The 27828-nt window shown below is 39.8% G+C and overlaps 1 protein-coding gene across 1 annotated transcript; it reads left to right on the plus strand.

Annotated features, from left to right (window-relative positions):
- The first annotated feature begins 417 nt into the window (after positions 1 to 417).
- CKMT2 (creatine kinase, mitochondrial 2) lies at positions 418 to 27773 on the plus strand. Its single transcript, XM_085322012.1, has 11 exons — positions 418 to 518; positions 6783 to 6856; positions 10628 to 10800; positions 12025 to 12223; positions 13453 to 13548; positions 15050 to 15271; positions 17745 to 17830; positions 20317 to 20440; positions 22874 to 23008; positions 23376 to 23501; positions 27538 to 27773. Exons 3-11 carry the CDS (start codon positions 10649 to 10651, stop codon positions 27655 to 27657), a joined length of 1260 nt encoding a protein of 419 aa, XP_085178138.1. The 5' UTR covers positions 418 to 518; positions 6783 to 6856; positions 10628 to 10648; the 3' UTR covers positions 27658 to 27773.
- Positions 27774 to 27828: the final 55 nt, after the last annotated feature.

The raw sequence follows: 27828 nt of genomic DNA on the forward strand, positions 1-27828 counted from the left end.
AAAAGGTAGGCCTGCTGTCATCTCATCTCATTCTTCAGACAGCTAAGTCCAGTTTCCTACTCTGACCAGCTTCCATGTGGAGTTAGTACAGGTGGATTTCTCCTGCTCTCAGGCGTCTCAGAGAGGCCTGCTCATGCCCTTTCTCTTTTGGCTTTTACCCMAAGAGGCCTTGGGGTGAAGCAGTGCAGAGGCATCTCGTTGCAGTTAAGCATCTGGCCAATCGTTGGCTGATGTAATCTCTTTCCCCTTGAGAGGTATTTGAAAGATGATGTTGCTCTCCCCCAACTGTTAAATGACCCTCTTCTACCACATCCTGCTTGTGTCCTCAAGGGCACCCTTGTGTGAGCAAATGTCATTGATGTAACTGAGTGACATAGGATTGGCCACTGCAGCAATTACTTTCTTTCCCCCACCTCCTTCCCCCCTCTCATATTACCTGGACTACTGTCAGCACACCAACTTGTTATTCCCTTTACACTCTAGGCTCGCTGCAAGACGTGTCTACCTTCTGCTTCAAGGTCAGTTTAACTAACTCTGTTGCTTATCTTACCTTGAATGGTGGCATTTCAAATAGGAAGCTTATTAAAAATGAATTCAAAGCACCACAGGATGTAGTGTAATTTGGTTATAATTTATTGAGTTGCATAACTACTTAGTGGACAAAGTGCAGGAAAATGTGTCAGCCCACTGTGCAGCTGCTTCAAATGTTGACCCTTAAGTAATAGTTTAAATAAAGGAAAACTAAGTTCCTTTGCAGATATGTTAAAACAGTTAAGAGAAACCATCTCTAATTTGGGAAGTTACTTGTGAGTTAGGTTGTAGCTCTCTGCACTGTGGAAATGAGTTTTTCATATTATAAAATAGTCTCTGATTGATTCAGAAGGGCAAGCACTCCAAGCACCTTTGACTGGCTTTGGTAGGAGAATTTGAGGGTCTAARTCTCACAAGGTCAGATGTAATGGGCCAGATCTTCAGCTGGTAGAAATCAAAAAGCATGTTGTTACGAAGGGTAGTTTGTTGACCTGTTAGGAATCACAGTCTTTTCCATATCTTCTCCTTTMATAGTAAGGTGTTTGGGGATTCGGGTTTTTTTTTAAAAAAATAGGCTTAGTTTTTTTTTGTACCATGCACTGACCTCTGGAATTATGAGGAGTAAGAAACTGAATCTTAGTTATTTTTTCTTTGAAATATTCCATGCTGCAATTAAGGCATAGTTAGAATGATGTCAGCATGAACATTATTTCTGCATTCTGGAGATTTTTATCTTAAATCCAGACAGTTGGAAAGATTGGAAAGTTTCACATCTTGCTGAGGCTGAGCTATGAAAAAGGGAGGAAAACACCAATACTGCTTTGTGAGATGTAATATTTTATTTTGTATCTTATGYTCTGACCTTGTAGAGTAACATAGCAAAATGTAAACTGTTTTCTGGGCCTCTGAAAATGGTATATCTGGTAGTTAGAAATGTACAACATGTTTCTAAGGTGCCCATGATTGCTGTAGAAGGGCATGCTAGTGGCTTCAGCAGAAATATTTGGATTAATTAAGGATAACTTAGAGGAATTATTTCTCAAATGTAACAGACCAGCATCCTTTGTAATCCATTTCTCYAACACATGGAAAGTTCTGTGCGCTACAACATTACCATTAATTAGTGAGACAGCTTAATAATTTGCAATGTGTAGATATGCTATTTGTGTTTATGTATCTGTGTGAACTTTAGCTGTGACTCTGCCATTCCTCTAAAATGTCGCTCAGGATCACATGGTGTGGTACTTAATACCAGCCGTGACATGGTTCAAATATTTAATCTAGTTCTATTTCTAGAAATGTCACTGTTCAGTCTGTAACCCTTGTACCATTTTTCTCTCCTCAGCCAAAAGCACATGTGTTSCCTAGTGTAAAATAAATGATAATCAATATTTATGTTCAGCTACATTAATACCCACCTAAGCAGGTGGCGCTGACAACTTCCTCTGTAAAAAGAAGTTTAAGGAAGTAAAGGGTTAATTGCAAAAGAGTTGGTTTGTTTATATTAAAGGTAGTAGTAAAAGACTGCATTTTTTTAAAGGGTRAAGAAATGGTTTGTGCATTTATGATAATTCAGTCTCCTCTGAAGTTTCCAAAAGTGGTTGGAATGGTTGCACCTGTGTGCAGATGACAGGATCACTGTGTGCAGTGTGACACTACCAAGTTTGAACAAGGCTGTAGTTGTGAACCCAATATCCTGAAGACCTCTGTGCACCCTCAGGTCAGAGCAGCAAGGGGAGTCTTGCTGCATCATCATACAATGGAATTTTCTTAAGTTGTTAATTAAAAGAGGAATCTTCTTAGTGCTGATGAGGAACCTGATGTATAAAAGCCATATTTCTTTTGATGAGCATATTGACCTTTAACAGAGGTTTCAAATTAGAGGTATAGCAAGAAAGAGTGAAAACTGGTTTAAGACTCAGAAATAAACTTTCTCCATTTTTTTTTCCATACTGGGATTCAAACTGTGACTACTAACAACARCTTCACATTAATTGATATTTGGAATCCTTTGGGCTTCTGAACCAGCACCATAACTGCTGTAGTGACTTCTGCTGAATTTAATAATCTGGCTTTGGTCTTTTTTTGTTTTGTGCATGGTAAGTGATTTTTTTTATGGTATCAAAATATGGTTCTAAGAACATGAGATGCTCCTGTCAGAATGTTAATGTTTCAAAGGTTGGTTACAGTTAGCTGAGGAAATCTTGAGGATGGGAAAAGAGATAGGCTATGACCTCTAAGACTGTGACCTTCCAGGTAGCTGTTACTGATTCACTGGGAGCCGTAAGTCATCCACAGCTTATGGAATATTGCCCTGGAAAAGCCTATTCCAATTTGGCACTGAATTTGCTTTGCCCTTTATGGTGCTCATGTGGTGAGAGAACAGGAATAATTGTGTTCGTCTATGAAGAAAACTTGTTTTTGCAAACATTTAGTACTGTATGTTGTGTGGTTTAATGACTGTTATTTTAAGAGGATATTGCATTTATTCCCCTCACAATTAACCACTTCTCACATGAAGTRGCCACTCCCTATTAACTTGGTCCACAAAATGATTTTGAGGAATTAATCAAAACTTTTCACTGCAAGAGTGAACCTGTTGCATAGAAGATACTCTCATACTGTCGCTGAGCCAATTGTCTGCATTTCTTTTCTTGTGTAGAACAGTATTTTTGTTCTCTCCAAGTGACAGATCAAGTGCAAATGACCTTGCAAATAAAATCTTAGAGGACTCTTTGCCAGTTACAAATTCCTGTCTCAGAACTGTTGAGCTTTTCTCCAGGCTCTGCCCTCGGGTCAAAAGCATGGGTAATCCTGTAGGGATACAAAAGACATGTTATCATGAGACTACGCCAGTTATCCCAATTATGAGCAGAATGACATAAAAAGGGCAAAATGTGTAATACTAGTTGTCCAAGCATTTAAAGCTCTGAGTTAGATTCAAATCCAGAAGTCTTGCAGCACAGTTAGTTAACAAAAGAAAAACCTCCCCCTTCTCCTCCTCCCGCCACAGGAAAACAACCTGTGGATACCAGCTGATATTATGTTTATCTGCACCTTCAGCAGCTAATGGATGGCCCATTGTGGACACTGCTGAAGTTTGTATCCAAGGCCATGTTGTCTGCAAGGGGAAGAGGAAGACAGCCGGACATAATGTCGGTGCTGGCTGACATCAGAGCACAACTGTTGAGAGTACAGGCCAGTCAGCCCTGGCAGTGGTAAGGAAAAGCAGGAGATTAATGACTTCAATAGGACATCACATGATGGCCAGCAACCTTTGCAAGCCCCTTGCACTGGGAGAGTTTGTGAGCCAAACCAACCAGYGACACCATGTGCAATAAATGGAGGTGCACTCTTCTGGCTGCAGCACAGCAGTGCTCATTAGGCGCATTTTTGTATTTCCATAACTTGCTATGGGAGTTGAGAAGCTCGTGCTTTTCTCTAGCTGGCAGTTCATATCTACTGTTCTTTTCATCAACCTGCAATAACATCTGTGCTGTCTTGATCTGTGGACTTGAGCTAGTGGTCTGATCTTGATCTGCCTGTTGCAAAATACCAATTCTCGTTTACGCACTTTGGACTGCTGTGTTTCCTGATGAGTTCACTTCTRCTGTTCTGCATTCAGAATGCATGTGCTGGTCTTGGTTCATCACAGCCTTACACTGAAACAGTTCACGATAGATCACTTCCCCAAATATTTCAAATAAAATCATGTGTAAAATGGCTTAGTAGCTGTAGCTACTAATTAGCTACTTAGTAGCTCTGATATCATCAAAATAGTAAAGAAATAACTGTCTCACTCTTACAAAGTACAAAGCTTCATACCTCAAAAAAACGTTGTGTCCAATACCATGGAAATTAGATCTCATTTGGGCAATTAAAGAAGAGGTGTTCACAGAACTGAAAATCAGTGCCGGTTTACATGCAACTGATTCTCTTTTACATGCAACCAAAATAAAGTCCAAATGTGTACATAACCTGTACTGCATYGAAAGAGCTCATTTCTACAAAGATTGATGCCATTATAAACCAATCAGCAGAGAAACACTTTTTAAGTAGGAAAATGGAAATGATACTTGAGAATCATTTAAGAATATTTTATTAGTATGTCCAAAATCCCACAACTGAGGAAAAAGCTTTTCTGGCTATTAGGAAGCATTATAGTTTAAAGGGAAAGTGGAAGTAGCAGTAAAAAACTGATGGGACTGATAGTGACTAATCAGGATGCTGCTATTACGGACAGCCATATCACATAATCTCCATTTCTGTGTTAGAAACAGTTCCCGTATGTCTCTGACCAGAAAGCTCTGCTCTTCTGAATGCGACTTGACTGCAGTCATCGCTCTGTGTTTGCCGTTTGGAGAACTCCGGGGAGCGGTGCCTCTGCGGAGGGGCCAAAACACTGCAGACAATTAACAGAGCATGAACTTCTAGGGAACTACTGTGGCCCCAAAGGGTTAATACGATATTTGATTCCATAAATTATTTAGCAGGTGTACAGATGTTCTACTGCTTCTATTTCAAGGACCTGGSACAACCATTACTGGAGTCGAATGATCATTTTGGAATCAGGAGGATGCTGGGGATGAAAATAAAATGGAAAGTGCTCAGGGAAGAACCAAAGAATGATTAATAAATTTGAAAATGTGGTTAAAAAGTGATAAGGATACAAAAAAGAGCTAGCAATTAAATAACCAGATACAGAACAGATAACTAGTAGAAATTTCTGCAATAAACTGATAAAGTTTTAACGAACACCAGTGATTCAAAGTTGAAGACACACAAATGCAAACAAGAAATAAAGTGTGATTTTTATTTATTTTTTTAACTCAGRGGTTGATTAATCTCTGGAACTCCATTGGCTGCTCCAGATCAAACTCTGCATGATTTTTTTAATGGAGATGTTTTCCTTCCAACACACCTGATCGGTCTGGGAAAACTCTGGATTCTTTTTCAGAGGGTTAAAACTGATAATCGTAAAAGTTCTTCTGATCTTGAGAATCTAGCTGTCTTGATAGCATTATAGGCATTTATGAGAAAATGAATTTTCTATCATCATAAGCACTTGGCAAGACCCTTAGTAAACTCCTATAGAAAGAAAAAGTGTATTCGTTTTTAAGGCTGTACAGTGGTAAATGTTCAAGGGTAAAAGTGAAATCCTTACAGGGGATGTCTAGTGATAGTCTGAAGAGAAATCTGAGTCATAGCCTGGTGTTTCTGATACAGTGTTCTTACAAAACCTTGTGCATTTTAACTATGTGCTTGCCTGGGTAATTACCATTCTCTGAATCCACAGTGGTGGTGATGGTGCGAAGTTACTGTTAGTGCAGTTTGACATTTTCTATGGGGRAAAAAAATGAATCTCTATGATTTGAGGTCAGATTTGACAAATAGTTTTAATTAGATTTTTTTAGGTTAAGACCATTTCATTCAGACCCTTTTAGAATGAATCTTTCAGAATTTTTGTTTTGAAGCAATGCTTTGTTTAAAAATCTGGTTTTTAGAGGATAAAATAATTTGAAAAGGGAAATATAGCAGTCTTATTTCCTGTCAAAAAAAGTGTTCTGTTCATTACCAACCCTAATTATTTAAAAGTTCTTTGTTTTAGTTGCTGAGCTAAAAACTTCAAGTTTTCAGGCAAGTCTGTTTACACTGTTTTGATTGCCTGCAGACTGTGTGATGCGTAACATGGATTCAGTTTGTGCTGCAGTATATTATGTACATCTATATTCGGAACTATAGCCCACCCTTGTGGCAAGAGGTGTTTATTAAAATAGGAGTTACACCATTTTGACAGAAATATAACAAACCTCTTTACACAACAATCCAAATTTGACTTTCTTCTTCGCATAAAAATTTCTGTCATGTACCCCCAGATCCTTTGCATTTGACAGCAATAAATGATGGTCCTTAAGACTGCTGTGCCAAACTGCAATCAGAAGTTCCTACCCAAGGAGCAAAAGATCAAGCCCACTATCATCTTCCAATTCTGGCAGGCATCAACTGCATGATGCTGTGACTAATGCTTGTCAGATCACTTAGCAGATTCACCTTTCTGCAGGAGTGACTCAGTTTACAAAGCTGATGCACATATTAGTAAAGACAGAAACTAAATTTATGCTCTCAGAATTTTGAAGTTTGGGAAAGAGATTATAGGGTAAGTAAGCATTGGGTTTAAATTGTAGCGAGAGACTTTTAGCTAGACTTTTTTTTAAGTCTCTCTTACTCTTTAATTTTTATTTTATTTTTAGGTAGTTAACCTTCACAGACTGTGGAATCTCCAGTGTTGGAGACTGTCAAGAGCTTGTAGACAAGCATCTGTCAGGTAAAGTAGTGCCTGGCTTCAGGTAGGGGAAGTCCTTTTTGTGATTCCACAAGGCAAGAGTGTACTGCAGGACAGGGYRTGGAAGCCCAATGGAGGATAACATRCACTTGGGTTATGGAACTTTTTTAATTAAAAAAAGAAAACATTTTCATGGCGTAAAATCTGCTTTTGAACAGGTGTCCAAATGCTGTTCCCAAAGTTACAGACCCATTTAATGTATCAGATCCTAAAACAACAGATGAGAAAACTGCTGCTGCTGCCTGAATAAGAGAGAAGATGACAAGAAAACTGTCACTGTTGAGAGGATCTGTCTCAGGGGTTAAAGCTTTACATTGGACATCTAATCGAACATAACCAAAGCAAAGATTGAGGAGGAGGTCTTTACATACTTTCTGCAGAAGGAGTAAGGTTCAACCAAGTGGTACAACTTCTCTGCATTTCCTAGGTCAGCTATGGCACAAAGCCTTCACCACTTGAGTTACAAAGAAGGTGTTTTTTAAACTAATCTCTTTTCCCTTACTTTTTCCAGGTGGTTCGTTTTTCTTTTTGTTCACAGACTGTGATTTCTGTGACTACACTACACCTCAGAAACACAGTATAGTTCAACCAGAAAGTCAAGGATGCCAGGTATCTGCAGCAACATTGGGTATTCTTTGCACTCCAAGGTGAAAGGTTTAGTTCTGCTCTGTTGCTCTCAGGATCTCATTCTCATCCAATAAATGTTGCAAGGGTAAAGTGAAGAATACAAAAACAGAAGCACCGAATCAGCAGCTGAAGTACCTTTAGCTTTTAACGAATTCAGTGAGCATGGTTTCTCCTTCATTAGATAGCAACTTCTAGCATAGTTCACACTCACAGAGCTCCTGTGTAGTGCTCAGCTCCTCAAGAATAGGTTAATTCCAAGTATATAGCCAAGAACACTCTGTGTTTAACTTGCAGTCTCAGATCACAACATCATACTGATAAGGATAGTGACTTTCTCGTCAGAATGTTGCCTCTGTCTCTGGTGCATACTTGATCATTGGAAAAGGCTCCAAGGTAGAAAAATATGCAGTCAGTCAATCAAGTTGCTGGTACAAAGCACAGGACTTTTGTGTCATATCGCATTAATATAAGGAATGGATATTACGTGAAAACAGCCATCAATACAATGCATATTTGCAAGCAGATATCATGCAAAATAACTAAATGTAGCTAAATATAATGCCCTGTCTAAGGCTGTGCATTACCTGTTAGGCCATAGTATATTTTGTAGTCAAAATGTACAATGCTCTGGTTATTTYTGAAGCATTATAATTACGCTATGGTGCATCGTATGGCTTTGTAAGGATACATTGCACACAATTCCTCTAGTTTAATCAGATATATGGACCAGATTTGTCCCTTAAAGTAACACAGGATTCAGAAGCTACCAAGAAGCTGGTGGAAACTCCAGTGAGTGCCTGGGGTAGCTGAAGTCATAATGTCATCAYCTGCAAGGGGATTTTGATAAGGCTGCTAGTTTTCAGGACATGATTTTGGTTGTCAGCCAATTCCCTGCAGTCAAAATGGCATCTGCAAAACAAAACTATAAATATATAGAGCTGTTATGAAAATACATCCTTTGTTTCAGATAATTTAGGTATAACAATAAGTGCTCCGCAGATTAGTCATAAGCAAATATTTCCAGAGTGCAGGGTGGAGATACTGTAGTGTGAAAAGGCAAAAGGACCATCTGTTAAATAAGGAGAAAAGGAGTACAAAAGTCTCTATCACAAAATCAGTATTTGATTTTGATTTCAAGTCAAACATTCTCCCATTGTATTTTGGCAGGGAAAAATCCCATTCCAGTTACAAATCCTGTAACTCTGACTTACCTAAACTGATTCATTGATGGAGAGGAACCATTCCCTGGGATAAGATAAAGCTATATTGCTGGGCCAAGAGGGAATGATCTGCCTCATGCCCCATTTCTGTATCACACATATCTCATTACGTTCTAGTGCTGTGCAATTAATTCTCAAAGGCTTGGCATAACTGAGGAAGTCAAAATCTATTCCTAATGGAGAAAAAAAAATGCCCTCCCTTTGTCATCTCTTCCCTATTTCTGTTTTTGGGAAATTCTTTCAATGAAAGAATGTTGAATCTTCTTTCAGTCAGTCATCACCTTTCACTGGAAGGAAAGTTAGATGTATATCGTGTGTTGAAGGCATGAAAGAGACARTTAAGGATTTTAAAAATCCCTCTGCCAAATAGCTAGGTGGAATAACAAAATTCAGCCTCCGTGCTTCTACATCGCAAACCTGGAAAGAGCCCGGTTTTTCCTTCCCAAGCAGCGTTGCYTAGAATGACTTCCTTTCTCCAAGCACCTAGCTCTTTTCTTCTCTAGCGCTCTGAAAATCCATACCAGAGGAATTTTCCAGGAACACTGTCATGCAACAAACCTCTACACACTTCAACCTTTAAACGAGCTTCTCCTCTTCCTCACAAGCCTGCTCCTCACACTAAGACCGTTCTTGAATTGCAGGAAGGCCTCTAAATTTGCTATATCTGTTACGTTCATTCTTATTTTAAGGTTCTTTGCAAAGCACACATGGTATAAATGCAAATGAGATTATCTCTTTTTCTCGAAGAGGAAAAGGTCTTTTCTTGAGAGAAATACATAGTCCTAGTTTGGTATCTCACGGCTGAGAGTCATAAACTGATAGTTATAATGTACCTCTGCTAAGTGACATCTTGGAGCTTGAAGAAGTCATTTTACTTTGCTTTTTCCAGCAGTATTTGCTGTTCTGAAAGCTGTCTGTCTGTATAGTTGCTTGACAGGTGCAAAGTAACTGGACTTTATACTTCCATATCCTACATAGCCAMCCACTTTTGTTTGTTTTGAGCTTTGCTCCCACTAGCTCCGTTTGATGGACTGTATTCTTATATTGGAAAAGACAGTGAAGAGTTATCTCTATCCACTTTTCCCATGCCATTCAGGATTTTTAGGTGTCTACCATATTCCCCCTCCAAACTTTCTCTTTTCCTTGCTGATGAATTCTAAACCATTTTTATTCATATAGAAAAAAAATGACAAACTACTTAACATGTCAGGCTAGCATGRAAAAGGTTGATAGCACTGAAAAGAATGACCCACCAAATGCTACATTCAGATGCATTTGACTTTTCTGACTGGACAGCCACTTACAGCCAAGTCATCTAGAAGCATTTTCAATAAAAATATTGACCTAAAACTTCAGACTCTGCAGGATGCCTTATCCCATCCCTTGCCACAAAACCGTGTAACCTGTAGTCACTGTTGTGTAATTGATTATACCATAAAATCCTTTAGTCAGACTCAAAACCACCACAAGATTTTAGCCTCCTTTCCTATTACCCAAAATAACCCTTATCCCTTTGAATATTTTTGTCTGCATTTTTTTTACTCTGGGATTGTACTATTTTGGTTGCTAAAAAGATGCCTCTGTGTAATGTATTGTTGCTATGAAGCAAGCTAAAGGATTCAATTATGGCCCTAAATCATCAAAAGAATTAAAATATTATGAATGTTGGGTTAAGAATTGTGTGCTCAATACAGCACTAAGAATCAATGGATTTCCAAGACTACCAAAGGTACTTGTGTAGAAATACAGTAGATACTAACCTTTTTTTCCCCAACTCACTGTTTCTATGTAAACCGTAATAAGAATGAATTGTTTCTTTTATTGGACAGCAGTCAAAAGTGAGTTGATTTGTCATTCGCATTGCATGAGGGCTTACGGGTTGATATCAGGTTGTCTTCTCTTGTAGACCTTGCATCCTCCAAGAGGAATGGCTAGCACCTTCTGTCGTCTCCTGGCTGGCCGTGGAGCTGCTGCGCTCTTTGCAGCAGCAGGCACAGGGGCCCTAACCACTGGGTACCTCCTCAATCAGCAAAATGTTAAAGCTACTGTACAAGAAAAACGAAAACTCTTCCCTCCAAGGTAAGTACTTAGGGTTAAGTAGTCAGCTGAGCTTAAGGTCTGGTTAAYTGAGCTAGGTATGATGTTTAACTCTTTAGGGGAGGGTAGATTGTCATTAAAGCTGCAGAGTACCTACTCCTTCATGCAAACATGCCAGCTATATGTCTGTATATAGGCTGTTGCCTAATAAACTGAAGAACAGCATCATTTATTAAAAAACAGCATAAATAKCAGCAACAATGGCCTTCAAGACCAGAGTGTAGGGATGTGGGATAGTATCAACACTCTCACAGAAAYGTAGCCAAACAATGACAGGCCTAAGAAATGTTTCAGATTTTACGCAAAACATCAAATTAGCCCTTATTTTATCACATCAGCTCTTGAGTGCTTTGCAGCACCTATCAGACTGGCAGACTGTATAGATTCTACAGATAGGAACTATGAAATTGTCATCATTATGCAAGTAGTAATGAAATTTCTTATATAACTACTATACTTGAAATAAATCCGATTCTATTGCAAACTGGTTGGTTGATGATTAGAAACTAACTACAGACCTTCTTATGTGTAGGTTGACTTTGCTGACTGTATTTGTGAGAAAAAATGTGAACCAGACTCTGAAAGACTTTTTTTTTAAGTAGTGAATAGTATATTAGTTAAAATAAATTCTTATAGAAATAATAGGGTTGTGCATAAAGCAAAGTACTACCAAAAAAGGTAAATGTGATCTGACTCACTTACAAAAATGCCTTACTAAAGCATAGTATCTTCATTTCCCTTGATTTATTATACTCTGGATTTTTGTAAATAATAATACCATTAAAGCAACCCCAAATATTGTTAGAGAGTTAGATTCCCAATTAATAACCATCAAACAGTGTACAGAACCAAGTCAGAGCTCTTTTAATTATGAATAAGAGTGTCTCAGCAGAGATTTAGTAGGGCTTGATTCACYTTGAAAGCTCATTGGGATTCATTTTTCTGGTTGCCCAAGTAACAGAAATCTGCTATTGTCTGTTAGTATAGTTGCCTATTAGTGCAGTATGGAGTACCTTGAGTGACTTACTGTTTCTCTCTTCCTAAATTTCAATGCAATATATAAATCAAGAACTAATTACATTTTAAAACCAATCTATGTACTCCACATCCTGATCACTTTTTGATAGTTTCATAAGCTAGCAAGGATTGCTGTTTAAAGATTTGATGTTAAGAGCTTGKTTTTTTTTGTTTTTTTTTTCTCTTCAGTGCAGACTATCCTGATCTTCGCAAACATAACAACTGCATGGCTGAGTGCCTCACACCAGCAATTTAYGCTAGGCTAAGGGACAAGATGACTCCCAATGGCTACACCCTGGACCAGTGTATCCAAACTGGGGTTGATAATCCTGGCCATCCTTTCATTAAAACYGTGGGCATGGTTGCAGGTGATGAAGAATCCTATGAGGTAAACTGTTTTCCAATGTTCTCATGTTTGGTTCACTTTCTATGGTGTAATTCATAAGAGCTTGTTAGATGAATGCAGATTCTCGGTAAGATATACACCTAATATAAATCATATCCCAGAGATTATATAATGGGCAGGTCAAGTGCATGAAAATAGTGTTTCCTCTCCTCTTTATGAGGATTTGAATGTTCTTCTGCATTAGAAACTACAGTGAACATGAGGCATTGCTAAAAGTGCCCTCTCTACTGCAGTCAAAGTTAATAAAATATGGCTGCTCGGGAGCAATACTTGGTTTGCCTCCAGCAGCTGCCTGCCATCCTACTAGTTGGTAGCAAAACTATTCAGCCCTATGCAAACCTGATTTGGTTTACTAATTTAGACATGGTGACTGCCTTGAAAAGCTCTGCCATGGTTATTGCTACAGAATAGAATGATGGTGTGATTGTGGTCGGTACTGACATACCAATGCTGCATAGCTCTAATAATCACCAGTATCCAATGGCAGGGAAGACACTGGTACTCTCACATCACCTAAAAACAGGAGACAAGCTGCCTGCTGACTCTTGAATGTGTATCCTAAAAATCTGGGTGTATCCTGGTTGCTAATACATCCTGAAATCTAATCTGGTTGCTACCGCAACCAGTACCTGCGATAACAAGAGTAAACTTGTAACTAAATTAAGGTGCAATTGCACTTGTTTTTTTGTTGTGAAGAGGAACTACTACAGAGCATTACCTAAGTCAAAATGACTGAAATTCACTACCATGTAAGGCTGGTCTTGGTGACATACCTCAAATGAATTCATGATCCCTAGCCAGCTTCTAGAGAACAATTGCCCAAGTCCCTGAACATTATCGTAAGTGTTGTTTTGTTAGAATCTCACAATTTATCAATAGGAAACAGAGAATGGAATTCCATACTCTGCTTCAAAGCTGCAACAGAAACTCAGATCATGGGAAACTATTGTCAGTAGCCCTCTGCCATACAGAGGAGATGCCTATTGAAAATAAACCATATTTTCAGAGATARTTTTTCAAAGACCAAATTTCAAAGCTACAACCCACATATGCCCTTTCCCTTCATATTTTCTCCATCAGCACTTGCAAAGCCCCCTTTATGGCTGTCATCCAGGAGTCTATGCTGAGGGATTTCTCCTGTGGCTGAAGTTGGCACRTGAAAGTGTTTCTATAATATTGCAGACTCTTTTTAGATTCTCTTGACTCCATAGGTATTTGCTGACATTTTTGACCCTGTCATTAAAGTAAGACATAATGGCTATGATCCACGCACCATGAAGCATCATACAGACCTGGATGCATCCAAGGTAGGATTTAAATAAAATAATAAGAAAATAAAGATTCAGTGCTACTTTTTACAATGATGATATTGTATGTARTTGTACTTTATTTTTCCTGATACAACTCCAAAGGAAATAATTTTAGGGCTAAATTTGTGGTAGTGGCAGGATGCCACAATGACTGAAATGGCAGCTGCTATAGGGAATATGTCTAAACAAAATAAGGTCTGATTCTCTTCTTTCTTTTTGCAAGGTTGTTAGATTACAGTTTAGGTTTGCTATGTTGCTAAGGTTTTCAGCATCCAGTGAAGGACAAACTAGCTTAGCATCTACATGGCTTTTTTTTCCCCTATTCTAATTTCCCCTCTTGACTGGACTTCCTTCACCTGACTGCTTTAGTGAAAACATTCAGTTCCACCCTGACATCATGCAAAAGAGTCAGGGAGGAGCCTGACTGTGCTGCTCCACAAGAGAAGCAAGCCAGGAACTAGGTGTGACAGCTAGACAGACAGGGCAGTGGCCTCACCCACCAGGGCACAACACTCCAAACAAGAAGAGCAGAACCAGTCTAATTACAGTAACCAGGTTCAGCCAACAGTCCAGTGATCGCCAGAGAAATCCATAGTGGCAAGAGGTCTGAGGTCAGCAAGACAGGGTCAGGATCAACAAGGTACAAGTCCAGGCACAGGTATACCTACCAAATAGCTCGGCAAGGACTGAGGGTGAGGGCCTTAGCTTAAATGCATCTTCCAGATGAAGGTTTGGAAACTCCAAAGGGGACTTCTCATAAGTCTTTTTCATGCAGCTCTTTTCACAGCTGTTGGATCCAAGGTCACACAGCTGTGCCATATCAGAGCCAGCCTTGAATACAGGCAGCTAAAACCTGGTAGCAGAGAGTGACAGAGACTGCAGAACCCATTGGTGCACTCATGGTCCTAACAGCAAGTTAGTTACTTCCCTACTTTGTTCTTAACAAGAGGATCAATCCCAGCTGGCACTAAGCATTTGGGCCACAGTCTAAGTTGTCACCAAAGGTCTGTTTGTGAGATTAAAGACAGAAATGTGTTTAAGGATTAGAGTGAAAGAATTCACCACATAACAGCTGACTCCAGTACGCACCCATATGCACATGATCAAATTTTATCCACCTCTTAGGATTGCCTTCATAGTTCAACTACAGGGCAGTTTAACATCATCGTGGTTTTTCCTCTTTCAAAAGATCTTCCAAACTTGGCCTTCTGCCTCTGCCTCTGCCCATATCCAAGTTTCCAAAAGCTGCTCAGATTCTTTCGTGTTCCATGTTGGAGCTAAGAAAGATCAGCTAGTTACTTTACCACACTAAGTCTGAACCTTGGAGTTCCTAAAAAAAAAACTCTTAGTATCTAAAACACTGAAATGTTCCAGATATTCTGAGTATTTGTGATATCTAGGAGATGTCATGATCCAGGGCCAGAAAATTTTTAAGATTTTTAAACATGGGGTACAAAATGGGGCATTGTGTCTAAAATAAAAAACATTCTTCCTTCAGATCACCCAAGGTCAATTTGATGAGAACTATGTACTCTCATCACGAGTACGTACTGGTCGTAGTATCCGGGGCCTCAGCCTTCCTCCTGCTTGCACCAGGGCAGAGAGAAGAGAAGTGGAAAATGTTGTGGTCACTGCTTTAGCTGGTCTGAAAGGAGACCTTTCTGGAAAGTACTATAGCTTGACCAATATGACTGAGAAGGAGCAGCAGCAGCTTATCGATGTAAGTACAGCTCCAGTACTCTGGACAGTACATCTTCAGTTACTCTCATTTGTTTTTTATCTTTGTCTTTCTTTGGTATACATGCTTTTCTGGGTAGCTAAGGAAGATAATTGCAGCATTAACCCAGTAGTTAATGACTTGTCAATATTTTTATTACAGTGGCAAATTGTCTAGGGTTAATATTTTGGCTAAACACATACTTTGCAGGTCCAAAAAATGGAGCTGTATTCAGGTAGGAAGGTCTGTGTCAAATCAAATACTTATAAGTGTTGCCACTTCTTTGGCCAGATAATAAAGTAAGTTCAGTACTCTTTTAATTATTTGCTTGAGTAGAGATTCTCATTTTCCGTATGAATAACCATTTTGACTAATAATATTGCATTGAAATAAATACATGTTATCTGTCTTCTAGACTGTTCAGGTGGGATTTTTTGGCTGTAACTTCCTTATGGCAAAACTACACTAATTCTAATTCTCCAAAGTGATTGTAGCAAACTGCAGCTAGGTCACCCTTTACCAGTCCTGTAACTATGTTTAATGACTTGAAGGATCAGGCCTGTAATAATGGTTTTCATTGTTACACAGATGGTAACACAAGGATTTTCACCATAGATTTTGTCAGAGCATCTCTTTTTTCAATTCCTGCAGAGAGATGTTTGAGATAATCAAAATTTCCAGGTGCTTTCCACACAAAAATGGACAACAGTTGACTATCTTGAAAATCAATAACAGGGATTCATGCTGAGACTTTAAAAATTACGAAAATCTAGAAGATTGTTTAAGAGAAACAAACCTTGAATTACATTTTAATTATCCAGAGGAATCCTGTACCCTGTTAGCTATATTCATGGCACATTAATCTAATACATCAACCAAAAGGGAGCTGATGAAGTAACATAACTATTTATAACTCTACAAGTAGGTGYCACAGCCTGGATTAACCAGCAGTTAAGAATTTATGTAAGGTCAGTAATTTTTTCATTGAATGTCCTTAGTAATATGTTTATTGACAAAACATTGATTACCTATCCTAGGATYTGTTTCCTTGCCTTTTTCAGCAGTAGAGAGCTGTTCAAGAAACACAGATCAAAACAGGACTGCAGAGAACATAATTCCTTCATGATTTACAGGTTAAATTCTTTGGGAAGTGAAACAGGCTTTTTGCCTTGTCTCATTTGTTTGCTTTCACAGTAATGCAAATTTATAAATGTCAGGGCATTGAATGTTGTAACCTCAGCTTCCATCTTTAACTGATACCATTACTTCCTTCCTTCAGTATTTTAGGATCTTGAGTCTCTAAGATGTCAGGCTTTCTGCCAAAGTTTAATAAGCACCATTTGATCAATGTGAGATCAAATCAGTGAGACTTGAACGGCATTCAACCAAGGAGGCATTCAACATGGGAGGCTTTCAGTACTTTGTGGATTTGGGTCATAGACTTACAAGGAAAGTTAATAGTRCTCAGCTGATTTCTTGTGAAAGGAGGAATTTTTCTCTCAAACAAAAGTGTAGAGTGGAGCAAACTGAAGAAGTACACGTTGTGTTCCTGTGATGAGCAGAGAGAACTCTATATCATTTTGTTCTATATGGTGGGTGTTCTGGCTGCATCAAGCCCATCACAGGTCATTTGAAGATGAAGGCATAAAATTCTCCATGAGGAAGGAAAGGTAAAGCTTATCAACTTACCTACCATGTCATATTTATACTGGATAGCTTGCCTCCCTATTCTCAAACCCTAGAAAGAAAAAAAACCCACAACATTTGATATGGCAGTGTTTGAGGATTTAAGAACTAATAATTTTGAAACACACACATGAAAATAAAGTACTTTTTTACTTGGGTAAAAAMCAGCTCAGTTAAAAAAGAATTAAATGATTTGGAATGTGGCAAGTTTCTGGCACACCAAATGCTGCTTATTAAACCAAAAATAAAATCTCTGAGGAGGAATAGAACAAGTCTGTGATTCCAAAGGTCAAGCACTGCTTTAATTCCTACCATGATTTCATACTCAAAATAAGTTGCTAACTCTCTGTGCTGGAGAAATCTCCTTTCAGAACTAGCATTGGATATCTTTAAAAACTCGTTGCCTTCTCTTACCCTGAAATCTCTCTGTTTGCAGATACATATCTCTAGTTACAAAGCTATGTGTCTCCAGAGTCCCCTTTGTTGCATATATGTGGTCCCTAGGTCCCTTCCTCCATTTCTTTCCTACTTTTTAAAACAACTTTTTGCAAAATGTAGTCATATTACCAGTGTCAGTGAGAATCTGCAAGAATTTGCCTTCTAAGAAAACCACCTGGGTAAAGTGCTTTTAGTTTTCAGTCAAGAAGGAACCACGTTTACAAGCTGTACTATATATTTCACTTGTATATTGATTACTTTCCCATTAAATGTATGTGTTTTATTGCTTCCCTGAATAAACATGAATTTTGTTTTGTCCCCCCACCCCACCCGGCCCCCTTTTGGTGTCTAGGATCATTTTCTCTTTGATAAGCCAGTGTCCCCTTTGCTAACATGTGCTGGGATGGCACGTGACTGGCCAGATGCCAGAGGAATCTGGTATGTTGTGTGATGTGTAGAAGCTTATGTCGTGTTTAAAAGATTGTATTACAAATTTCCTTGCTCATCCTAACCCTGCAGTCGCTATGTCCTGATACTCACAGCATGTTCTGTTTGTTTTTTYTTAAATGTTCCTGATTAATTAAAAAAAAAGAAAATCCAACAACAAATAATACAGTGGGTAAGACCTTTATATTCATAGAAGCCATCGTTAATATCAGCAACACAGTGTAGCATCATAAGCACGACTCCTTCTTTGGCTTTTTATCGCTGTTTTTTTCTATTTCTAGATAAAAATCTGATTTGGGAAAGAGCCAGTGAATCACCATGARATCAGCAGAGCAGAGGTTATAAGCRCGGTCTAAAACTGGATAGTTGCAATGCTATTAGCTAGGAATCATTGGCAATACAGTTGCAGGATACTACATTGTAAATTCCTTTCCCCCTCTTCACTTTCTAGAGACAGGATATTATTTTAATTACCTGAATTGAAAGTCATCCTTTYTTTCTGAATAAACTGGACAAGAGGGGATACAAAAGCAGTTGAATTGCCTTTCCTTTATGTTTTAGGTCTGTTTCTACTTTTGTAACCCTGGTATATTTTGTGCCCAAATAGAATATTTTCTGGGGAGATAAAAGAATGAAAGTGCCCAGGGGCACTGCCAGTACAGTGTGCTCTCCCCGTGTCGCGTAGTGGGGGCAGCTGTGCAGTGAGTGGCTCCTACATCCRTCCTGGCCTATTTGTAGCCATTTCCAGATGTTATAATTCCTGAAAACTAGATAAATAAGGATTCTGAGAAATCATCCAGCCTACCTCTTTGCCCTAGGCAGGTTCAAGACTTTCAGAGAGAATAGGTCTTTATGTGGAAAAAAATCTGGTCTTCAGGCAGTGTGTAGCTACTGGGTCGTGTTCAGCAGCATCATTACTGTGATGAGTTAAACCTGCTTTCTGGCAGTGAACAGCCGCTGTGGAACCTGATCAAAAGGAAATTTGTGAGGATTTTTTGAGCTTCAGGCTAGCTCCCTGGTGCCCATTTTAATCTGAGGAAGAGATTTGTTCTGGAAAAATGATAAATCTGAGGCATCCCATTCATTATCTCTCCAGTCAAACAGAGAAAGTGCCAGCAATGTAAATACTATCAAGGTAACTCCTGAATAAAACAGATCTGGCTTTTGCTTGTTTTACTTGTGAAATATCAGGCAGAATGGAAAAAATGAGTTAGTGTGATTGGAAAGTGTTTCAGTAAGCCAGATTTAGAAAACCTGCCCTTCTTTTACAAGAAATTGTTGTCTTGGAGTACATTTTGTGAAATATGTTCTGCCCAGGCACCAGGGATGGAAATCCTGCCCTTGTCAAAGTCTGCAGGACAATTCCCACCCACTTCATAGAAAGAGATGGCATTATTTAAATGTACTTAGTGCCGTGTCACTCTGCCTTGAGTAGACTTATTTAATTAATGGGGATGCYGAGTCAGACCAACATCAGTCTCCTTGGAAAATCCTACCCAGAATATTTGTAAGTGACTGAAAATRAGGTAGCCGGACCTCTCTGTAATTCTGATGTCAGGCTACCGGATGTTTGCACCTGCTCAGTTTTGCACCCCAAACTCCAAGTGTGAAAAGGGAGCCACAGAAAAAGACAAGGTGAAAGACAGAAGAACTTTAACTCTTGGGTTTAATGTGCTTCAAGTCTGATACTATTCCACTACCATTTGTATGAACAAATATCCTATCCTAATCCTATCAATCACCTACTACATTCTGTAGAAAGACTGCTGTAAAGAAAAGAAAAAATGGAGAAAAGGGGGGAAATGTGACCTCAAGTCTGACCTAGCACTTCATAAACCCAGTCATGACTGATCTGTTTGAAGCAAGAGGGGATAGCTTCTCTTTCCAGCATTTTTATCTTAATTGACAAATCAGCATCTTTAATACAGTGTCTGAAAGCAACATGTAGCTGTTTTTCTGAATCGTGTAATTTAACTGGATGTGTCAATGCAGAGTTCCCAAGTGATATAAAGGGCACGAGGATTTGATTTAGAAGAGAATACAGTTAGGTAGAATGCTGGGGCCCCAGCAGTATGTAAACGTTAGGTTTTTTCCTAGCTGCACGATTTTCTAAGAAAAATGGCAAACATCCCCAGTGACTGAAGAAGCCAAAGTTGCCTGTTCCCTTAGCAGCTGTACCTCCCAGCTGTGTCCATGTTAGGAGACAACATGTTCCTCCTAGCTCAGCATCAGGGCAGCATGATATGATCAGAGAAAACTACTCTTGTCACCATGACCTAAAAAACTTGCATAATTCCATTGGCATGGGGGATCGAACTGTGAAAGTAGCTCATGTCTCYAATGCTGGACAGCAGTATTATTTTGCAGTGCTTAACGTCTTCACAGTCCTGAAAGACTGTGATAAAACTAATGATACTGAGAATTATTTTTCTGGGCTTATCTTGTACTTTAAAGCTACTCATTTTTCTCTCAACCAGGCATAACAATGACAAGACATTTCTTGTCTGGATTAATGAAGAGGACCATACCAGGGTGATATCCATGGAAAAGGGTGGCAACATGAAACGAGTGTTTGAAAGATTTTGCCGTGGTTTAAAAGAGGTAGTAAATCAATGAGGTTATTACTCCTGTTTGTTTATTGTTGGGCTCTTGTCAGCGCTGCTTACTGTGGTTAACACTGAACTGACATCTCCAGGAGAAACAAAATAAACACCAGTCCAAACAGCAACCCRCATTAATGGCAATTAAAGAAGGAAACAAGGGCAAATTCTTAGCTGAATTGTAGGGAAAATAGATAAAATGTCTTTGTAGCTTTTGTATTACCATCTTCAGCACTGGCTGGCTAAAGAAATATCCCTTCCTTGCCACCTTGTGTCTGCAGGCTGTGAAAATTCATAAATAAAGCATTTTATTTTGGAAGCCCAGCCTGGTGGTTCTAATCCCTGATTCTGGGAGTAGAGTGGATGTTACTGAGGTTGTGCACAGGACTCAGGAGGTAGGACTTCTGGCCTCTCTGACTACTTTRGGAGGATACTGGGTTTTGTGATTAAAATTTTGTGATTGATAGGTAGGGCTCCTGGATTTTATTCTGGTACTGCTATTCATAAAGAGAAAAAAGAAACTCACAGAATGATGTTTGGGTTAAAACAGTTTTGTCTAGACAATCCAGATATGATTGCAGTTTGGCTGTGGGCCCAGGGCATCMCTGTGTACTGCTGTGCCACAGAAAAAAGTGCTTTAACAGAGAAAGAAGATTCTACTCTGTCCACATGCAATACTAGCAAAAAATGCACAGCAGGTTAGGTGGCATGTCAGAACTTTCTTCTCCACTCTTCTCGCCTACATCATCCCTAGATGAGTTGCCGTGATAGATGATATCCTACAAGTTAAGTTATGTAAAGTTGAAACTGGCTTCAAATTGTCCCCAAGACTATAAGAATAATCAAGCTGTTTAAAACATTTATTCCTCACCACTGGGGTTCTTGACATGCTCAATTTACCTGCAGTGTAGAGGTACAGYGTTTGTATCCATCACACTACTTTTGTTACTCAGTATGGAAATGCGTATTGGGTCAGCTCAGGCAAAGAGCCTTCTCTGGCTTTCTAGAGATGATTGCTCTGTTTCAGGGCATCTCTGAATGTTGTACAGCCAATGCAGTGCACCCCCTTCCATATCACTTAGCAGTCACCAGCACAGCCCCTGGCCTGCAGAAAGTACAAGGCAAAGTAAACAGAGCAGGAAACTACAACCACTGATTGTGGATGTGGTCCCTGAGAACCAGGAGAAGGTAGCTTCAGAGCATCCCTAAGAAAGTTTGAGTAGGTAGTGGGTTTGGGAACATGGAAATACAAAAGCACCTAACGGATGCTTCTTTGGCACGTGGGTGGTTCACTGGGATCTTCTGTGATTTTGGGTATGCCTATAACACTGAAGAGTGTACAGGATTGCAGCCTAAAAGTGACATGGCTTGTGGATTTTGTTCCCAGGTTTGCCTCTGCTATTGTGGTTAGCTCATGTTCAACAGAAGTGGACCTATGGACCTTGCTGTAASAAGTAGTCTGACAGCTCTGGGAACTGTCCAAAGCAGATGCCTTGAGGCAGGAAGTCAGATCTAGTTTCTCACCATCAATTCTAATRTCCTTACAGACTATGCAAATGATGTTAAAATAGTCCTTTGTTTTGTGTCTTTCTGCAAAATGGAAGTATTTCCTATATTGCAGAGGTCCTATGAAACTGAGCTGGTGTAAGTATCTGAGTCTCTTCTGGCAGTGAGATTGAACTGAACTGAACTGAACTGAAGCTGTAGTGGGATCACAGAAGTAAGTCTGGGATGTATAGCTGAGCGGACAGAATAGCAGCCTATTCAGAGGTCAATGGACCTTCATGATATTTCTGAAGATAATGATTTCAGTCTCCTTTTCTAATTGGGCTGGAGATCTACAATGAAAATCATTATATAGGTGCTGTGCAGTCATCTTACAATGGAAGCAGGGCTATTAAATTTAGGCATTTAGAAATCAGATTTCCTGCCCCCTGGAACAATATGATCGTCTTGAAAATTACATGAACTGCACTTCAGAGCCTTCTGTTTGCTCTGCAGTGTTTGAGACTTTTGGGCTTGTGCTTTGCAACATCACTCCCAAAATACCAAGGCTAGAAACTAATTTATATTCTAAATAARTAATTCTTATGTAAAAATACGGCTCCCTGGGCTAGAGCTATACAAAACCATCATGACAGGAAGATGGGTGATAAAGTGACAAAGAGCCTGCAAGCTAGTGGTAGTGAGCAGACAAGAGATCCTTGTAATATTCACTGGGGACCTTGATGCCTGATGAGYGCAAAGATTTGCATCAGAGCCAAGCCAGACTCTGCTCAGGCTTATATTTATGCACCTCCATTGGTGTTAGTGAAGTTCATTTTCAACATAAATACAAGGTGAAAAGAATTTCAGCTAYAAACAAATGTCAGAGGATGAGACATTTGTATGCATCCCTGTCTTTTTCCCTTCTCTTTTTTTTTTACCTTTACAGGTTGAAAGATTAATTAAAGAACGAGGCTGGGAGTTCATGTGGAACGAACGTCTTGGATATGTTCTGACTTGTCCTTCCAACCTGGGAACAGGTTTACGCGCTGGAGTCCATGTTAAGCTGCCAAAGCTTAGCAAGGTACATAAGTCATTTAAAAGGCCACTGACATAAGTCAGCCCTTCATCTGATTTATAAGGGAACAAATGAAAAATGACAGCTTACAGTGAGAGCACGTTGGCCTGATGTGTAACAACAAGGACCTGGGGATAATGCACGACTAATGGAGCATACTTTTGTTCTGCAAATTATTGTATTTGTTATGGAAATTAATCTGCTCAGCAGACAGCCACCAAGTCAGTCTGTAATCCAAAGACAGGGGGAACAATCTATCTCTGCCTGTCTTCTGGGGAATGCTATTAAGTRAGTCATGGATAATAGCATTATGAGGATTCAGCACAATAAGTAGGGCAAAAAGCAGTAAGCACAAAAGTATTTCTTCTGTTAGGATCCCAGGTTTCCAAAAATCCTGGAGAACCTGAGGCTTCAGAAGCGCGGCACTGGTGGCGTGGACACAGCAGCTGTAGCAGATGTGTATGATATCTCCAACCTAGACCGCATGGGTCGATCAGAGGTAACCTTTTTTCTTTGCTTTTAAACACAGATCTGTACTTACACAAGTCAGTTTCCTTCCATTTGGGTTCACTTTGATTTTAGTCACACCACTGACTTCAGTGGAGTTATGGCAGTGTTTACTTCTGGTGAATCTGATCCAGTGAAAATGTTTACACAGTGGAAAATTACTAACGTGCATGAAGTGTTTGCCAAATATTCCTTGTACGACAATCAAGGGGAAAAAAAGACATGAGCAAATTCCATAAATGCAACTTGTTTATACCATGTACTGAGGCACTCTGTTAAGAGTGCAAAGGTACTGGGAACATTTGGCTGTGGCAACAGAATTTCCTCAGGCTGATGTTTCTGAGCATCATGGCACAAACTCCAAGTGCCTGCTGCAGTACACAGCTATGAGCTAGCTGTCCAGGCTCTCTGTGGTGCTGTGCATGAGTTAGGTATCTAAGAATGGGGTTCACTGAAGGTTGTGTGCTGGGAATGGAGCTAGCCTCTGTGCCGTCTGCACCCAGTGTGAAATGCTGAGGAAAAAGATAGGGACTGACTCTTACACCACCCAGGGAGTCAGGCACTGAAATCAAGACTGGATTAAAGTATTGTTTTCCTTTTAGGATTCACCATTATACACTTTATCCGCAGGTAGACAGCAGGACGAGGCCAATCCTTTCACATCAAAATAAGGGATAAGGAGGAGGTGGTGYCACGTTCCCATGGCCAGTGCCGCACTGAGCAGAGGATGCAGAAGAGCTGGGTTTAAATCAGCCCCTCTGCTTGCAGTGGAGCAGAGATTTGAACCGTCATCTCTGAGCCCTCCCTGTTGAGCTGTAGGCTAAGATGAGATGGGTTAGACTCAGACACCTCTTTGGAAGCTATTTCAGCCTGAATGCAAAAACACTAGGCCAGAAATAGTGGAAATGCCCCTAAGCTTGATGGTGAGGCTGCGCACCTGACAGATCCAGGTCCCAGACCTCATTGCAGTTTAAGTATTTTATCACAGAATCATAGAATCATAGATAAAGTTGAGAAGCTTCTAAGAGCAAATCTACAGGAGGATGRGGAGGAAATAGCAGTGTGAAAGAGTTACAGCCCCCTTCCATTAGCTCTGCTTGAGCCAAACCCTTCCTCCAGGTCAAGCTGTAAGTCCTGTGGCATAGCTATACAGCTTCCCTTTCCTCAGAGATCAGGGAGGAAGGTTCACCCTTGGCCCTATCAAGAACAAGTGAGATAAAAATTAACCTTGCATGCCTATGTAAGCCCAGTGCTTTTAGCACTCTACTAGCAGGAAATGTAGATTCAAATCTTCTGTCAAACTTGCCTTTTACTTGCTATGTGAGTACTCTACTTTCTCAGCTATGGTCCATCGGTGGGATAGATGTCTCCTGAGGATTTTTACTCCACTGGACTTCTTTAAMAATGCAAAACAGGTTTTAGTCTCAGATGCCAATCTGTTTGTATGTGTCAGGATTTAAAGGGCTGTCTGCTTGCTTAGCAGCAAAACTTTAATTACCTTGAGGACCTCATTGCAAGTTAAAACTCCATTGCAAAGTAGAGCATAGTGTCAAGGTGCACTTACACAGAACAGCAGAGCACTGGGAGGTTTTAGCATTTAGGTGTGGGTGCAGCTGCACAGCACCTGAGCTCAGCCTGGCTGATGGCGGGTTTTTKTAACACAGTCAGAACCATAGGACAATGCACTTAAATTGCAACTAGATTCAAACTGGTTCACATCCAGCCACCCTGCACTTTCTGCCTCTGGAACAGAGCAAATTCAGCTCTTTTGTGTGTTCTTATTTGGACATGCCCTTAAATGTTTTCACATCCAAGGAGCATGTGGACAGGGGTTTGAAGGATTTAAATTTTCGAGTTTGATGCCTATTCTGGCAAGTAGGTAGCTAAGTTCCTTTGGCTCTAGCCTTAAACATATAGGAGTCAAAAGCTATTAAGCTGTATTATTTGCAAAAACAGTATGCAACAAAGACATTTATTAATAACTGAAACATCACCATGTATGCTTTATACTAAGATAACACTAATAATTTAAAAGGATTACACAGCATGATTGATTAATACAAGTTCTACTGACAGATGGCTTGAACCTATAGATTTTTGCTTATATGAAGATTTCCACTGTCAGCAGTCTCTCATATAGTGAGGATTTGAAGAGTTAAGCCAATAAGATATAGTCCCTACCTTGAAGATTTTAAAATCAAAATAAGACAAGAATATAGAAATGTTTTATTCTAGGACATATTATAGTACAAATAAAATAAATTCCATTATGTGGTAAATATGTTTGTAGAAATGAATTACGCTCCCAAAGGTGCAAGATAAAATTGTTAGTATTTTTGCTTCGTTTCAGTTATTGGTCAATGCAAACTTAATATGAAATTTCTTTTCTCCTGGAGGCTGCAAATTCAGACCTCTGGTCTAGAAAAGACAGCACAATAAACTGCTGAGCCACTGAATTGCTTTATGGTAAAAACAAATCCCTTGAAAATCAGTCACTGTCACAATAAAGAGACAATGGGATTTAGTTTCTGTGTTCAGTTTTAACAAATGAGTCATTAAAGGTTGCTAATGAACCATTTCATGAAGATTAAGTAAAATCAGTACAGTACAGTACTGTACTGATCGGCACAGTAGCTTGCTGGCTACTGTGAAGCTAACAATACTCAGGGAGGAGAGGGGGACTGGAATTCCCAGCATGTCCCTGCCTGCGGAAGAACTCTGCTGGGGACAAGACACCTTGTATTCTTCAGTAATTTTGAAAGAGATTACAAAGACACCACTGCATTCTGCAATACAGAATTTTGGTGCTGCAAATTTTGGTGCTGTTCTGGGTCTGAATTCARTCCAACTAGTGCCAGTGTAAATCAAGAGACCTCAGTAGAAAACAAAGGATTTGCAGAAAGCCAGCATGAGTTTAGGATGAATCCTTCTACTTCAGAAATGAGGATCCTGGGCTTGATGACACAAAACTAACTCTCCTGTCAGAAACAGCGGAACGTTTCCCTGCATAAAGGCAGCTGACAAATTATCATGGTAGGGGATGGTCATCTGCAGGGGAAGTTATGGTCCTGCAGGTTGAGTGAGCCCTAAAGGAGTTTAAGACTTCTTCAGGTTAAGTGAGCCCTTTCAGCCAGTCAGTCTAACTGGCTGCAGCCAAAAGCGTAGCCCTGTCCTGTGCCTCCAGCAGCACTCTAGGCTCATAATACCACTTGATCAGAGAATTAAGCTTCTGTCTTCCCCTCCTTGTGCCCCCACCCCAGTTAGTTTTCAGCTGATTCACAGTAATGCTCCTGTGAGTGCAGGAGAGGTGCAGGCTTGGGAACAGAGAATACACAGCAAGTGAGACTTCCTCTTTTGGCAGCTGCAGGTGAGCATCATGCAGCAGCTGTGCTGGCCTTTTGCTGAGGGTCCAGCAAATGMGAAAAAAGCTCTTCACAATTTGCATTAGGAATATCATAAGATACCACTGGCAAAATAACAGAGCCTCTTTACTTACACTGACATTKGCCGCTTCAGAGGGAGCTGCCTGGTGACTCTGAACATGCATGGCACTGCTTTTCGGTTTCTTCATCCTAATACATGAATGTTGAAGACACAACARACAGGAGCCCCTGCCTGTGCCAAGCAAATGTCTCGAGAGGCTCTTATGCCCTCAGAATGGTCATGTTTGAAATAGGCCTCTAAACTTCTGCCTGAACATTTAAATTAAACTCTTTTTTTTTAACGTAGGAGTATGTATAGAAGCAGAATTTGGTGGAAATAGCTTTAGAGATCTATTTGAAACTGTATGTTCTCAGAAGGCCAACAACTCTGGCATAGGACAAAAAGAAGGAATAGGGAGAAAGGAATTACTGGGCTTCCACTGGAACAGTGCATGACCATACTGCTTGTGCCACAGGGTGTGTGATCTCTAGGATGTGACCTGCCTTGCGTCTGGTTTTACCTGCTGTCTTTGYAGCACAAGTCAATTTTTCCTTCCTCTATTGAGAGCATTATCTAAATCTTTTTTATTTTTGTTATTGTTACAGGTAGAGCTAGTTCAGATTGTCATTGATGGGGTCAATTATCTAGTTGATTGTGAGAAGAAACTGGAAAGAGGTCAAGATATCAAAGTACCACCACCGTTGCCTCAGTTTGTCAGGAAGTGACCTTGCTACCGATGATTGGTAACTGACGGTAAATATAGTTGCCATTCTAACAGAAAGGCACCTCTGTATATGTCTGTATAAATATCTTATGTAATAAAACACTATCTGATACTTAATGTCTCTTTAGATGCCTGGTTACACTGGCAAGAAAACAGTCTTAGTGCAGCTTTA

This window comes from Rhea americana, unplaced genomic scaffold (genome assembly GCF_003343005.1).
Source record: "Rhea americana isolate MKP2758 unplaced genomic scaffold, rheAme1 scaffold_74, whole genome shotgun sequence".
Classification (NCBI taxonomy): domain Eukaryota; kingdom Metazoa; phylum Chordata; class Aves; order Rheiformes; family Rheidae; genus Rhea; species Rhea americana.